The sequence below is a fragment of the Periplaneta americana genome, chromosome 6 (genome assembly GCF_040183065.1).
Source record: "Periplaneta americana isolate PAMFEO1 chromosome 6, P.americana_PAMFEO1_priV1, whole genome shotgun sequence".
NCBI lineage: Eukaryota > Metazoa > Arthropoda > Insecta > Blattodea > Blattidae > Periplaneta > Periplaneta americana.
In genome coordinates, this window is record NC_091122.1 from 77,012,145 (window position 1) to 77,028,266 (window position 16,122).

Below are 16,122 nucleotides of genomic sequence, written 5' to 3' on the forward strand. Positions count from 1 at the left end.
TCTTGATACTGCCCTTGACCATTTATGTTTCAGGTAACTCAGAGTTGAAGAAAAGACAGGGAAAAGCAAAAAGAGAAGATACTAGATAGAACAGTGGAGACTGAAGATCAATTTGCATGTCACTTAATATTAAACTGTTAAATTTATTTAGAATTAAGTCTATTTTTGTATTATATTGTATGTTATGTCATTTTTCTTGTGTACTGACGACGCCATGAATGCTTGTAATTCTATTCGGCTAATAAAGATCTAATCTAATCTAATCTAATCACACAACACAATGGATGATATGTCACTGTTAAGACTGCAAGAACTTGTGCAAGAAGAACTCAAATCTGTAACTAAAGAAGACTGGACTGGATACTGTAAACATGTGACTGATATTGAAAACTACTACTGGGAGAAAGACGCAATAATGGAGGACGTTATAGACGAGTTCATAATTATTAATGTTGGCAACGTGGACACCAGTGACGATGACAGCAATGATGAGAGTGGTGATGACAGCCATAACGATAGCAACATCGAAGATGAGGAATCTTTTATGTATGACTTCGTTCCCTTGTAGCCAGTTAAGTTGACTGACGTTTTCAGGTCAGAGTGTAGCGTAAAATTCCCCCCGTCCCCCCTAACCACTCCACGCGCCAACTCGTAGTGCGAAGACAGTAACCTACAAGCAAAACTCAGCTTGAATTCCCCGCGTCGCGCATGCTATACCCCTCTTACCCCCCCCCCCACCCCTGCAGTAGGCGTGAGAGCATGGTGGGCACGGGAGCATACGTCATCTGCGCGAGACAGTCACGCCCGTTGGTTTCTGCACACTGAGTTTTTCTTGTTGGATGCCTATAGCGTAGTCGGTATAACGCTGGTCTTCTGTGCTCGAGGTTGCGGGTTCGATTCCAGCACAGGTCGATGGCATTTAAGTGTGCTTAAATACGACAGGCTCATGTCAGTAGATTTACTAGCATGTAAAATAAGCCGTGCGGAACAAAATTCCGGTACACCAGCGACTGTGATATAACCTCGGCAGTTGCGAGCGTCGTTAAGTTAAATAAACCATAATTTAAATTTTTAAACCACTGTGCAACACGGCTAAATATAAAAGGGACACGTGTTTGACAGGGCTTCCTTGATCTGCTACATGCTGACCAGTACTGTTAAATCAAGTTTCGTGGCGAAAGTTTTACACTGAACGCTAAAAACAGGTATTAAGATATTTGCCCTTCCAAATAGTGCAACATTTAGTTACATATATGTACAGTCCTAAGTAATGAATTGTGATCTGATCACTTCGAAAAAATAGGCTATTTGGAGCAAATGATATCCCAGAGTCAAAGTGGTTACTTTAGTAGTAGTAGTAAACCAACTATTGGAAAAGAGAGCCTACACATAACTAGTAATGACAATGGAGTTAGGTTAGTCAACTTTGCCACATCAAAGAATTTAATAGTCGAAAGTACAACATTACCCCATAAGGATATACATAAATATAGGTCTACTTAGATTTCTCCAGACATCCAAATAGATCACATCTTGATAGATAAATGAAGACATACTAGTATAGTAGATATTCGAACTTTCAGGAGGGCAGACTGTAATTCTGACTAATTGGAGAATTAAGAGGAAGACTATCAGTAGCCAAGAGAGTAGAGCAACAATTAGTATATTCAGTATTCTGAAATTAAAAGACGAGGAAACTAAGCAAAGTCATCAGGTCGAAATTTCGAATAGATTTGTTGCTTTAGCAACTTCCGACAAAGTTGAGGAAGAGTTAGATATTAATAGAGTATGGGAGAATATCCGAGATAATATCAAAATTGCAGCTGAGCAGAGCATACGTTATTATGAAACTAAGAAAAAAAACTTGGTTTTATGAAGATTGTTCCATTATAGCAAATAGAAGAAAACATCCAAAATTGAAATTCTTACAGGATCCAGTTGAGAATAGAGATAATTATATCAATGAAAGACGGGAAGCAAGACGTACACTTAGGAATAAAAAGAGACTTTACTTGAAGGAAAAACTGAAAGCGGTAGAAACAAAATAGTGAGAATAAAAACATTCGAGATTTATGTAAGGATATAAAGGAATTTAAAAACGGATATCAGGCAAGGGTAAAGGTGATCAAGGATGAGAATAGTGACTTGCTTGCAGACTCCCATTCAGTCCTGAACAGATGTTAAAACTATTTTGAACTACTACTAAATATACATAGGCCAAATAGGATGAGATCCAAATTCAAATACAAAGTGCTGAGCCATTCATATCCGAACCCACGCTTTCTGAAGTCGAAATTACGATAGAAAATCTGAAAAAGTACAAGTCTCCTGGTATCGATCAAATTTCAGCAGAATTAATAGAAGAGGGTGGAAGTGCCTTAGCCTATCTAGCGAAATTTATAAACTTGTACTTCCTACTTTGGAAAAGGAAATTGTACCAGAACAATGGAAGGAGTCCATAATCGTACCTATTTTTAGGAAGGGGTACAAGACTTAACTGTAGTAACTTGCAAGGAATGTCACTTTTGTTGACGTCCTACAAAATTTTGTACAATATTCTTTTGAGAAGATTATCGTGATATGTAGATGAAATTATTGGGGATGATCAGTGTGGTTTCAGCGTAATAGATCGACTATTGATCAGATTTTTTGAATTCGATAGATATTGGAGGAAAAAATGGGAATATAAGGATACAGTACATCAGTTATTCATAGATTTGAAAAAGGCATATGACTCAGTTAAAGAGAAGTTTTATATAATATTCTTATTGAACTTGGTATTCCCAAGAAACTAGTTCGATTAATTAAAATGTATATTATTATAATGTACCGAAGTACATATGATATTTCCATGCAGATATTCTGCTTCATCATACAATGAAAGAGTAATGGAACAGAGAAAAATCCTCTCCGGTGCCGGGATTTGAACCCAGGTTTTCAGGTCTACGTGCTGACGCTTTATCCACTAAGCCACACCAGATTCTACCCCGGCGTCGGAAGAATCGTCTCAGTTTTAAGTTCCAATTCTTGGGTTTCCTCTGGTGGCCGCCCTCTGCACTACGTCATAGATATCTATGAACCTAGGACCGAAGTCCACACATGTGCTGAGGTGCACTCGTAATGAGTGAATAGTTGGCCGGGATCCGACGGAATAAGCGCCGTCTTAAATCACGAAGTGATTTACGCATATCATTACGAGTGCACCTCTGCACATGTGTGGACTTCGGTCCTAGGTTCATAGATATCTATGACGTAGTGCAGAGGGCGGCCACCAGAGGGAACCGAAGAGTTGGAACTTAAAACTGAGACGATTCTTCCGACGCTGGGGTAAAATCCGATGTGGCATAGTGGATAAAGCGTCAGCACGTAGAGCTGAAAACCCGGGTTCAAATCCCAGCGCCGGAGAGAATTTTTCTCCGTTCCATTACTCTTTCATCGTATGATGACGCAGAATATCTGCATGGAAATATCATATGTACTTCGGTACATTATAATAATATATATGATATGCGTAAATCACTTCGTGATTTAAGACGGCGCTTATTCCGTCGGATCCCGGCCAACTAGTCACTCATTACGAGTGCACCTCAGCACATGTGTGGACTTCGGTCCTAGGTTCATAGATATCTATGACGTAGTGCAGAGGGCGGCCACCAGAGGGAACCCAAGAGTTGGAACTTAAAACTGAGATGATTCTTCCGATGCCGGGGTAGAATCCGGTGTGGCTTAGTGGATAAAGTGTCAGCATGTAGAGCTGAAAACCCGGGTTCAAATCCTGGCGCCGGAGAGAATTTTTCTCCGTTCCATTACTCTTTCATCGTATGACGCAGAATATCTGCATGGAAATATCATATGTACTTCGGTACATTATAATAATATATATGATATGCGTAAATCACTTTGTGATTTAAGACGGCGCTTATTCCGTCGGATCCCGGCCAACTAGTCACTCATTACGAGTGCACCTCAGCACATGTGTGGACTTCGGTCCTAGGTTCATAGATATCTATGACGTAGTGCAGAGGGCGGCCACCATAGGGAACCCAAGAGTTGGAGCTTAAAACTGAGACGATTCTTCCGATGCCGGGGTAGAATCCGGTGTGGCTTAGTGGATAAAGCATCAGCACGTAGAGCTGAAAACCCGGGTTCAAATCCCGGCGCCAGAGAGAATTTTTCTCCGTTCCATTACTCTTTCATCGTATGATGACGCAGAATATCTGCATGGAAATATCATATGTACTTCGGTACATTATAATAATATATATGATATGCGTAAATCACTTCGTGATTTAAGACGGCGCTTATTCCGTCGGATCCCGGCCAACTAGTCACTCATTATGAGTGCACCTCAGCACATGTGTGGACTTCGGTCCTAGGTTCATACATATCTATGACGTAGTGCAGAGGGCGGCCACCAGAGGGAACCCAAGAGTTGGAACTTAAAACTGAGACTATTCTTCCGACGCCGGGGTAGAATCCGGTGTGGCTTAGTGGATAAAGCATCAGCACGTAGAGCTGAAAACCCGGGTTCAAATCCCGGCGCCGGAGAGAATTTTTCTCCGTTCCATTACTCTTTCATCGTATAATTAAAATGTGTCATAGTGAAACTTACAGCAGAGTCCATATAGGCCAGTTTCTATCTGATGCTTTTCCAATTGACTGCGGGCTAAAGCAAGGTGATGCACTATCACTTTTACTTTTTAACTTTGCTCTAGAATATCCCATTAGGAAAGTTCAGGATAACAGAAAGGGCTTGGACTTGAATGGGTTACATCAACTTCTTGTCTATGTGGATGACGTGGATATGTTAGGAGAAAATCCACAAACGATTAGGGAAAACATTGAAATTCTACTTGAAGCAAGTAAAGCGATAGGTTTGGAAATAAATCGCGAAAAGACAAAGTATATAATTATGTCTCATGACCAGAATATTGTACGAAATGGAACTATAAAACTTGGAGATTTATCCTTCGAAAAATTCAAATAACTTGGAGCAACAGTAACAAATATAAATGACACTCGGGAGGAAATTAAACGCAGAATAAATATGGGAAATGCCTGTTATTATTCGGTTCAGAAGCTTTTGTCATGTAGTCTGTTATCAAAAAATCTGAAAGTTAGAATTTATAAAACAGTTATATTACCGGTTGCTCTGTATGGTTGTGAAACATGGACTCTCACTTTGACAGGAACAGAGATGAAGAGTGTTTGAGAATAAGGTTCTTATGAAAATATTTGGGGCTAAGAGGGATGAAGTTACAGGAGAATGGAGAAAGTGATACAACGCAGAACTGCACGCATTGTATTCTTCACCTTACATAATTAGGAATATTAAATCCAAACGTTTGAGATGAGCAGGGCATGTAGCACGTATGGGCGAATCCAGAAATGCATATAGATTGTTAGTTGGGAGGCTGGAGGGAGTAAGACTTTTGGGGAGGCCGAGACGTAGTTGGGAGGATAATATTAAACTCGATTTGAGGGAGGTGGGATATGATGGTAGGGACTGGATTAATCTTGCTCAGGGTAGTGACCGATGGTGGGCTTATGTGAAGGCTGCAATGAACCTGCGGTGGTGGTGGTGGTGGTGGTGGTGGTGGTGGTGGTGGTGGCGGTGGTGGTTTGACCGTCATTTCTTTAACCATACTACGCCATTTGCAGAAACCAATATGTTAGAGGAATCTCTCTTCTAGGTTTTTGACAGAAACAATGTTTGACCATTGCAATAGCTGTTAAAGCTTTTTATAGAAATGGAGGTAGTGCGGCCGGATTCTTGTGAAACTTTGTACACTAGTTGCCTGGAATCTGGAAGCATTGCGCATGTTAGCTTCGTCTGTAAAACAGAGAGTGCGCATGCACGAGCATATACTACCTGTACTGCTTTTACCCACCATGTAATGTCACTCATGCTTGCAGATCCCAGGCAGGAAATATAGAGATCTTATAGGTAGGGTGACCAGATTATCATCGATAAAAAAGAGGGCACAAGGCTTCAAAAATGAGGACATTGTTCGAAAAAAGAGGACAGAAAATGTGTACTTAGCTTTAAGCTTAGGGCTATATTATACTTTAAATTACGTCAATATCTGTTTTATAACAAAATTTTTTCAGTACAGATTTAAACCTGTTCACTACAGAAAAAAAATACGTAATGCGTTTGTCGAGTTATGTAAAATGCTTTCCTTTAGCACAGAATAAGGCATAGGTGACGTTGGTCAGCTAGCGATTTTTTTAAAACATAGCTACCCCACCATCTATGTTTTCCGCTCGCACAGGTAAATTAATCTGATTGTAGCCTATAAAATTTATATTACCTGAATGAAGTTGAACAATTAATAGAAAGTCAGATGTTCAAATTTATGTAACTTTACTTTTATCAGTGCATATCAAACCCAAAGACTTTGTATAGTATATGAGGAGTTCACAACCAGAGTGGACCAAGTCCTTCTGGAATAATTTTGAGAAATTGAGTCTTAAAGTTCCTGATTCATGCTTAGCAACCTTCACCTTCCATAGGAGTAACAAATGTGGAGTAACAAATGAGTTATGGACTTTGTTTGTTATGACAATGAATAAATCTAAGTTTTCTTCAACTGGCCACTGGTCGACTTGGTCCACTCTGGTTTGAGCCCCTCATATAGTTCTCGGTATGGTATAGTGTGCTACGGGGCTTGAGGCTTATATCATACTTAAAAATATGTTAGTATCTATTTTATTACAAAATAATTAAGAAAAAACTTAATAATAATGATTTTACAGTTACATAGACAAACTATATTTATGGTTCCATAAGACGAACTGCCCTTTATAGGGATGCGTTTAAATAAAATTAACTTCTTTCCTACTTAAGATCCGGGTTCGAATCCCAGTCGGGGCAAGTTACCTGGTTGAGGTTTTTTCCGGGGTTTTCCCTCAACCCAATACGAGCAAATGCTGGGTAACTTTCGGTGCTGGACCCCAGACTCATTTCACCGGCATTATCACCTTCATTTCATTCAGATGCTAAATAACCTAGATGTTGATACAGCATCGTAAAATAACCTACTTAAGAGAGTTTTATGAGACTTTGTACACGAGTTACAGATAGCATATATTTTTGTGTACAAATTCTGATTATATCTGTATGCTGTCTGTAGACCTAATTGTTGTACAAAGTTTCATAAAAATATATTATGTAGGAGAGAAGTTACTGTATTAATTTTATCTAAATACACCACTATAAAGGTGTAGTTCCTCTTTAGAAACATACTCATACTTCGTAAAAAAAATTATATGCTACCTCATACTTCAGTATAAAGTTTCATAAAAATCTGTTAGATAGGAGAGAAGTTATCAATGTTTCTATATGCACCCTCTCTAAAGGGGTAGTTTTTCTCGTGCAAACGTAATCAGAGTTTGTACACGAAAAATATATCCCATCTGTAAGGCTGTACGAAGTTTTATAAAAATCTGTTACAATGCAGAGAAATTATTAATTTCTTTCAATTACTAGATTTGCGTTCTGATCCACGGTGTGTTTGTTAAGGTTAGATGAATCTCTGTCCATTGTATTTTTAACCTGATGTTCGATGTCATATGAATAATTTTCCAGGCCTAAACTCTCACACAGTGATTAAAAACTTCCTTATTCCATTATTCTTTTTTGCTGTTGAGCCAAATGTGAAACAGTTGCTGCGTTACTGTATGTCCCACCACTGAAAAAAAAAATTAATTGCTGATAAATACACAAGAACGCGCAAACTTTAAAACAGGATTCAACACTCTAAATGATGCTGTATTAAATGGCAAAAATATTGTTGTAACCGGAAGTGACCGACTATACTAAACGTCACATTATATTTGGAGAACTTTAAGAATATGTATTTTTCAATTGTGTTATTTAAACCATATTGTAAGAAGAAAAATACTTTGTAAACTTGAAATTGAAGTTATATTAGTAAGAATGTACCTAGCTGAACAGATTCCGTGTCTCACAACACAATAAATCACTACAATCGTCTCTTTTTCACCCACATAGGAATCCTCTCTGTCTACGACTGAACAGGAGCGAGAAGTGTTACAAAGAACTCGTTCATACCCTTCTAAAAGTAGCTTGCTGCTGATAAAATAGTAAAAACTGTTTCCACCAGTGTTCTCCAAATGTTCAAGAACATGAATTCATTTTCACCTATGCTTAACTTAACAAGTCAAAATTTGATTTTTGTCCACCTAGATTGGAGAAATTGCACACCTTGCGATGTCTGGCTCGAGAAAGCATGTGCAAGGACGACCTGAGTAATCACCTGTGTGAATACTTATGGCAAAAGGATTATTCATGGCTCCACCAAGAGCTTTTCTACGCTATTATAGAAGATGCCGAGGCACTTTATCCCGGTGGTGTATAGTCTTAGACAAAAGTTTTGTCGCACAAATATTTTGTAAGTCCCAGAAAGGAGGCAGTACGCATGATCAAAGAACCAGCGACCTGGTTCACAAGAGAACGACTAGTTAAGGTAATGAAATTAGTTTCGTTTCATTGTATGTCTGATCATGAACTTTTAGTCTGTGACATCACTCTTTTCCTTTCTTACCCACCTTCTTACGGTGTTTCTGTCCATTTTCAGACATCGAGCAATTTCTTTCATTGGTACTCATTCTGCACCAAGAGGCTGTATTTTTAAGCATAAATATTCCTTTCAGATAGGAGCCATCATCTCCAAAAAACACGAAGACACAAATTAAGACCCATCACAATCATTTCAGTCATTGATAATAATTCAAAAGAACAATAAATATAGAAACAAAAGATGCAGGGTCCGAAATTGTCATCTTGGGTAAGCATGTTTAACCATTTCCTGTGAGAGTGCAAATTGCTGCTCCGTAATTTTTCTTGGTCACTTGCAGACCTCGGACACAGAAGATAAATTAGCAACCAAAATTTTGTTCATTGACTCATCTCTAAGTACCAGAAACGCCAACTTCCTGAGAATATAAAAAAAAAAAAATCCTTAAAATACGTCTCTCACATATGACTGCCACACTCACTCATATAGCAGGTGAATAATTTCTAACAAGAAGCTAATAAATATTTTGCAGGAGTTCATATCACGTAAATGAATGTCACTTTCTTAATTTATTCTTTCAGTTGTGATGGATTTGCTCAAGACTGAACCAGACATCGACCCATTGGGTATAGAAACAAGCCATAGCGCTGATGTGGAAGAGAAGAAGCCTTTATCAGAGGTGAATTGAAAGTCGGTACTGTAGTTTCATATTATTTGCGACAGTCGCACTGAATGCAACCAAGTCTAGATTGCCACGTGTTATTTGACATCATATCACATGTTGTATGTTTCTTGTACTTTTTTTTAGATGTATACTTTTGAGAGATGGTCATGTCTCTTGATTTACATTATGGTTTCCAACAAGCTTTTAATTCAAGTTCTTTTAAAATCATGCACATTTATTATTTTTTTTTACTACAACTTAGTTAATGGAATTATTTCCTTCTGTAGCTTCATTAATTAGGATTTGTGATATGTATGCAAAATATTGATCCATCCAAATAAAAATATAATTCCGAGTAGATAGGCATGTAAAACAATAAAATTAATAATAGGCCTATAGGGAAACTGCTTATAGATTGAGGTTATTTTCTTCTTATTATTATTATGATGTACCGAAATACATATGTTCTATCCATCCTTCATCTTATTTTCTTCTGTTGTGTGAAAGTCAGTGGAGGCTCGTGAACTTGTGGATTGGGGGAGCTGCAGTAGATTTTGGTACATACAAATTTCACTTCTTGATATCATTACTAATAAGTATAGGACAAAAATAAATGCATTACATATCGAAAAACCAAAACTTCCTGACTCAATTGGGAGACGTCTGTGGCATAATCGCTTAAAAAAAAAAAAACTAATACCATCGATTTCAGTCTGAATTTCAGATTGGCAGACACTCAACATGCAATTTACCAGTTCATTCTGAATTGTTTTAGAATTACCTTTAAACAGTGGCATGTTCCAAATGATTTTTGAGAGGCTCGTTTAGATTACTAACGAACTGTAGCAACCCACGAAATACACCAGGGTTCTTCGAATCGTTTTTTTCATCATGTCCCCTAAAGGGAAGTTTATATTGGCCACAAAATTTGATACAATCAATATTTTTAAAAATAATTTCACGATTTTTTCTCATTTCTTGAGAATGTTTGCTCTGTTCGCTTCACATAATTGTGCAGCAATATTAGTTTTGCCTAACATAGCCAATCAAACAACATTTTTCAGATGAGACTGCGAAGATTAGTGCTTTTTTTAATTTTTAGGGGCAAATGTCCTAAATCTGTCACACCACTCCTAGTCCATGCAGCATCACCACCGAAGAGGAGGCAAGGAAAACAAAATATTGAATTTTTTGTTCACATCCATGTAACCACAAATGCTTAGCGTAAATTTCATTGTTAAACTTCCTTACATATATGCTTGATGAAGCTTGAGTAAGATTTAAGTCGGGTAACGGACGACCCTTTAATTTCACATCAATCTTCTCCGCAAGGGAAAGTTGAGAAAAATAAAATTAATATTCTGTAATTCAAACACACACACATGCTTGCACATTTGCACTTGTTAAGTTACGGTACTAAGACGTCAACCAAAGCAACACACAGATATAATGATGGTCAACAATATTTTAAAACTGGAAAGAAGTCTCTTTCGTATTTTATGTGCTATATCAAAATGATTATACTCGTGCAATCATTCTGAGTTAGGCAAATATTAGGTTCTGCTGGAGGCTGGATATATATGTAATAATAAGGCAAAAGAGAATATTAATTTCGTTATATTAACTCGATAAGATTCTACAACAATAAGTATGTGAAGAGAAAATAAAAATGTTGTCATTAAGTTTCAAGGGACTAGAGAATCCATTTGACGTAGCATTACAATAGCGGTGTGGGATTGGAGGAAAGATCTTCCCTTGTCGCCTGGCTCTGCAAGCCACTGCAGCGAAATATGGGTTTTAAACAGCGACAGTTTCCCTCTGCTTCTCTTCACCTCTCTACCCCCTGACCTAGCAAGACATACTCTCTATGAGCTGTCCCACCCTGCAGATCCCAGGACGACTTTGAATGCAGTGTCAATACCAGTACAGTCGACGTGCAAAAAGATTATGCATAAGATAATAAGTATACATAATCCCGGCCAGATGAAATATAAAGCAGTTTACCAATAAAAGCTGTAACAATTCTTCTACAAGTTAAAATAAATATTATTTTTGTTTTCCTGTGAAAGCAAGGAGTGCTGCAGCTCCACAACTCTTATGGACGAGCCGCCCCTGGTGAAAGTGTTATATACGCGTTGATAAGTTATTTCTTGGTTATGTAAGGAGATGAAGGCTTAATTGAATTTTGAAATAATTTTCTATTATTATCTCACTAAGATTCTCGGGAAGGTTTATGTTTACACTAATTATTATGTTTATTTATTTAGTCATATTGTCATTACTCTTAAACGTAGCATAATGAATCTAGATCTCTGCTCACCTTTTTAGGATTATTTTGCATTTTAATAATTTCTTGCCTATGCTGCAAGTAGTGGCCAACCATTGACATGCAGAACTAGAATGCTGCCTGTAACACTTAAATCAAATTCCAAGGAGTAAGTATAATTTACTCACGATGTCTCTTGCTCTGATTGGGATCCTGGCTGATATGTACAGCCTTGGACACAAAAAATAACCACTCTCCTCTAGGGTGAATTTGTCTAAGTCCACTTCGGACATCATCTGATTCACACGACTAGGGAAAGGATGTTTATTTTACATCTAATTTACCCCTTGAATATATCTTCGTTATAGATTATTCATAACACTTGGCCTATAACCAAGCAGAAAAAGCAACAAACAAACAAAACAAAGAAAAAACAGAGCGGATTGATGTGTAAGAAATTCCTTCATGTATAAACCTAAACGCTAATGGAATCAACCAAAGTCTTCCGAAGGGGTCTTAGCATATGGCAGCTGGTTATTTCTTTTGTTTATTATAGGCAGTACGTCTCACTTGACGATATCTCAGAGAAAGAATACCTATAGATCTACATCTTAAGTCAGATTTTTTAAATATGTTACTTGCCAGTGATGTATGTAATGGAGGAGGAAGAGAACTAACCACCCTACCCTATTACCTCCTAGCTTAGTTGTCTTATGAGTGATGCTTATGAGGTTTCAACCTTTCTACAGACAGTTGACTAAAGAACAACAATGATGTCTCTATGTTCTCCAGGTTGTGAATTTATTGAATTTGCACTTTACTCGGATAAAGGAGGAATATGTGGACCACAACTATGACCTCACGTCAGAAATGAAATTGGATGACACTCTGGTGCCATTTAATTTTGCTCGTATGAAGTGTAAAGCTGAGGTAAGTGGAGTTGCTTTTATGCGCTAACTCTTCTTCTTCTTCTTCTTCTTCTTCTTCTTCTTCTATCAGTTTTTAACTTGTATTAACACCATTTCCACACTTCTGTCCCACAGTGCTGGTTGCTATATAACATTCGTAATATAATATTAATTATTCCTTGATCTTATAGGTTTGATTCTTTATAGTTGGGTGTTGTACTTACATTTTCATTGTAATTGTATAATCTTTGTGTTGGAGACTTTATACTTCTTATATGATGCTGTCCCTGTACAGTTTTAAAGATCGCAATGTCTTCTTGTTTACGAGAGAGACATTAGCATTCTAGAGTGCTTTAATTAATTGTTCTTTATTCAGAATTGTACTAAATATAAACAGCATTTGAATTCATTTTTAAATTTGTGAAAATGAGCTTTGGACACTCGTAGTTTGAGATGGAAATTGTCAGGGAAAAATATTATCATTAGGAATATCATTTCATTTTGAATTGACTTCTCTTTGCTTTTTCGTTGTTTTATCAGTAAGTGTGATTCATTTGTTACCATACTGTTTTCCTAAGTATGGCCTCATATCTGCAATGCTTGGGAAAAGTGACATAAGTCACTTACGGAACATCTGCTCGCTTAGGAAAAGAGACATAAGTATATCTCCCATTACAATAATTCATACAGAAAAAAATCAAATCGACATAAACCAGTGTGAAGACAGTTTTTTTCCTTCTCCTGTAAAATTAATATTTTTGACTTGTGCCACTTTTCCCGAGCACTACAGATATAATAACTTGAGTTGTGCTAGATAAAATGATCTGATTTCGTGACTGAATTGAGAAACATATTTCATATTTTCACATAATATAAGGTACACCATACATGAAACTAGAGTCAATTTTACTTGATCGTGTATTGTTCTTGATGAACTGTATTTAATATTATTACACATAAAGCAAAAAAAAAAAAAAAAAGTTAGCAATGTCATTGTTTAAGTTCTCAAAATGACAGCAATAATACGTACATAATAAGTAAATAAGTTAACCTGCTGACTTCACTACATCTTTTTAAATACAAATCCGTTTAAGTTTATTTTGACTGGATTACTTCTTGGTATATAATTCGTTTCATTTCTTGAGGTACCTTCCTAGATAATGAACATGCCTTGAGCAGTATATGAGATGTTCACTTTACCTTTGTTGAAGAAAAAATTCACAAGCATTACTTCCTAGCAAACATATAGGCCAGTCATTTCAAATAACTTTTTGAAATTATGCTAAAGTAAATATTTGTGAGTATAATCATACTAAACCTATTATCACTGACGATCAGTGGCGCATGCAAAATTTTGTCAAGGGGGGGAGGATTTTTTTAATTGTTTACAATTTTATATTATCGGTATTTTAAATTTTGTGTATGATTATTATTATTATTATTATTATTATTATTATTTTACGGTATATTTATAATATCCTTAGAAAATATTTGAAACTTAATTTTTTCACTCTCATCCGATTTTTAACAAACAAGTTAAAATTCGTATTGTGTCAGGTTCATTTTGTTACAAGTTCGGTACTAGGCTGTAGGTCTCTCTTTAATAATGATAACATTATTATAATTCGAACGTGCCACAGCATCAAGCATGGAGATTATATTGAACGAGAGGTAGGAGGACTATGCCTTATGTCGATGTAGATTTTGTTACTCTGACAGTGAAAAACTAGAGAAGGGAAAACGATTATGGATAAGAAATACTCAAGTCTTTTTTTTTTTTTTAAGTTCAAGGTAGGAATTCACCCTTCTGTACACTCCTGCTGACAATGCTCCTCTGCCTAAAAAGCAGGAATGACTAAGCTTAAAAATATGGATATAGCATGTAAGAGACTAACATGTCATACTTTCGATGAAAGAGTAATGGAACGGAGAAAAATTCTCTCTGGCGCCGGGATTTGAACCCGGGTTTTCAGCTCTACGTGCTGATGCTTTATCCACTAAGCCACACCGGATACAACTCCTACGCCAGTTAAAATCGTCTCAGATTAAGCTCCAACTCTTGGGTTCCCTCTAGTGGCCGCCCTCTGCACTACGTCATAGATGTCTATGAACGCAGGACCGAAGTCCACATATATGCTGAGGTGCACTCGATATGAGTGACTAGTTGGCCGGGATCTGACGGAATAAGCGCCGTCTTAAATCACGAAGTGATTTACGCATATCATATATATTATTTTAATGTACCGAAGTACATATGATATTTCCATGCGCTTAGTCTGTCGGATCCCGGCCAACTAGTCACTCATATCAAGTGCACCTCAGCACATGTGTGGACTTCGGTCTTGCGTTCATAGACATCTATGACGTAGTGCAGAGGGCGGCCACTAGAGGGAACCCAAGAGTTGGAGCTTAATCTGAGACGATTCTAACCGGCGTCGGAGTTGTATCCGGTGTGGCTTAGTGGATAAAGCATCAGCACGTAGAGCTGAAAACCCAGGTTCAAATCCCGGCGCCGGAGAGAATTTTTCTCCGTTCCATTACTCTTTCATCGTATGATGACGCAGAATATCTGCATGGAAATATCATATGTACTTCGGTACATTAAAATAATATATATGTCATACTTTATTCATTCTTATGTCACTCTGTTCTGCAGGAAGAGAAATTATTAGATTTGCACAGGAACAAGGATAAACTCTAAATGCATGAATGTCATCTTGCATCAGATTTTAATTTTGAGGATAATCCAGTGTCACTTAATTTTTCCATGGTGAAGTGTAGAGGTGAGGTAACTGAGTTTGTGGAGTGCAATGGTTCTTCTCTGTCCTGATATAGGTAACTTTTAACTCATTTTTTTTTTAAATTGTCATCTCTACACAACAGTAGTTCCCTCATTTAATTTGGTTTGTGATAAAAGTCATTATAATATTCACTATACAAGTATTAATTTTATTAATCAGTTTCTTCTTAACCTGTAACTTGTGTTAAAACTGTGTGAAATTTTGGAAACTTTCTATTTAAGTAGGCTACTTACTGCAAAAGCTTTTATGCGACAAGATCCTCAGATTTATGATGAAATTGTTATTTATTTTGTTTATTTGTAGAGTCAAAACTTTTCATATTTTGCTATTCAGATATGCTTGACCCTCTGTTACGATTCATGGTTTTGTTTTACACACAAACTGTTTAATATTTAACATATCAGCAAATTGTACAAAGGTACCATTTTTATTGTGTTTAGATTCGTACTTGAATCTTACCTTCCTGAAATATATTTATTTTTAAGAAGTTACGCAAAGCAAGATTTAGACTCCTTACAGCACATTCTCATCTACCAGCTTGATGTTTTACCACAGATGATGTCTTTGTGGGAATGTCAACAATGTCTTATCTGAATTTGATGATACTGCTTCTTTTCTGTTTTTCGTCACTGTTTTGACTTTTTGGTTATTGTCATAATTAGATGGAGATACTCAATATACCTTGGAGACGGATGTGATATAATGAAAACAGAGTTCATCATTTTTCTGCATTTCTATATTTGATGACTTCAGTTTATTCTATAGCTTCCCATATCGTCCATTAATTGTGCTACAATTTTATTACAACTGCCCATGAACATGTTGTCTCATCGTGCACAGTGTAATGGATTTAAATACTCTAATCTAAAGATTGATTGTGCCTAGCCATTCACCTTCTATGAACTCAATCACTTCCAGAGGTGCATCTTGTGAAAATGTA

General features: G+C 36.9%; 1 protein-coding gene across 4 annotated transcripts in view; it reads left to right on the forward strand.

The window, feature by feature from the left end:
- Positions 1 to 1,051: 1,051 nt before the first annotated feature.
- The window catches only part of LOC138701442 (zinc finger protein ZFP2-like), a 36,374-nt gene continuing 21,303 nt past the window's right edge, over positions 1,052 to 16,122 (forward strand). Inside the window, exons 1-5 of one of the 4 annotated variants that reach the window (XM_069828327.1) lie at positions 1,052 to 1,205; positions 8,213 to 8,492; positions 8,680 to 8,813; positions 9,125 to 9,222; positions 12,266 to 12,403. In XM_069828327.1, the coding sequence (XP_069684428.1) occupies positions 9,130 to 9,222; positions 12,266 to 12,403 (231 nt within the window). In that variant the 5' untranslated portion in view covers positions 1,052 to 1,205; positions 8,213 to 8,492; positions 8,680 to 8,813; positions 9,125 to 9,129. Of the gene's footprint in view, positions 1,206 to 8,212; positions 8,493 to 8,679; positions 8,814 to 8,857; positions 9,036 to 9,124; positions 9,223 to 12,265; positions 12,404 to 16,122 lie in introns of those variants that run through there. The other 3 variants (XM_069828326.1, XM_069828325.1, XM_069828324.1) reach the window with 3 other exon arrangements.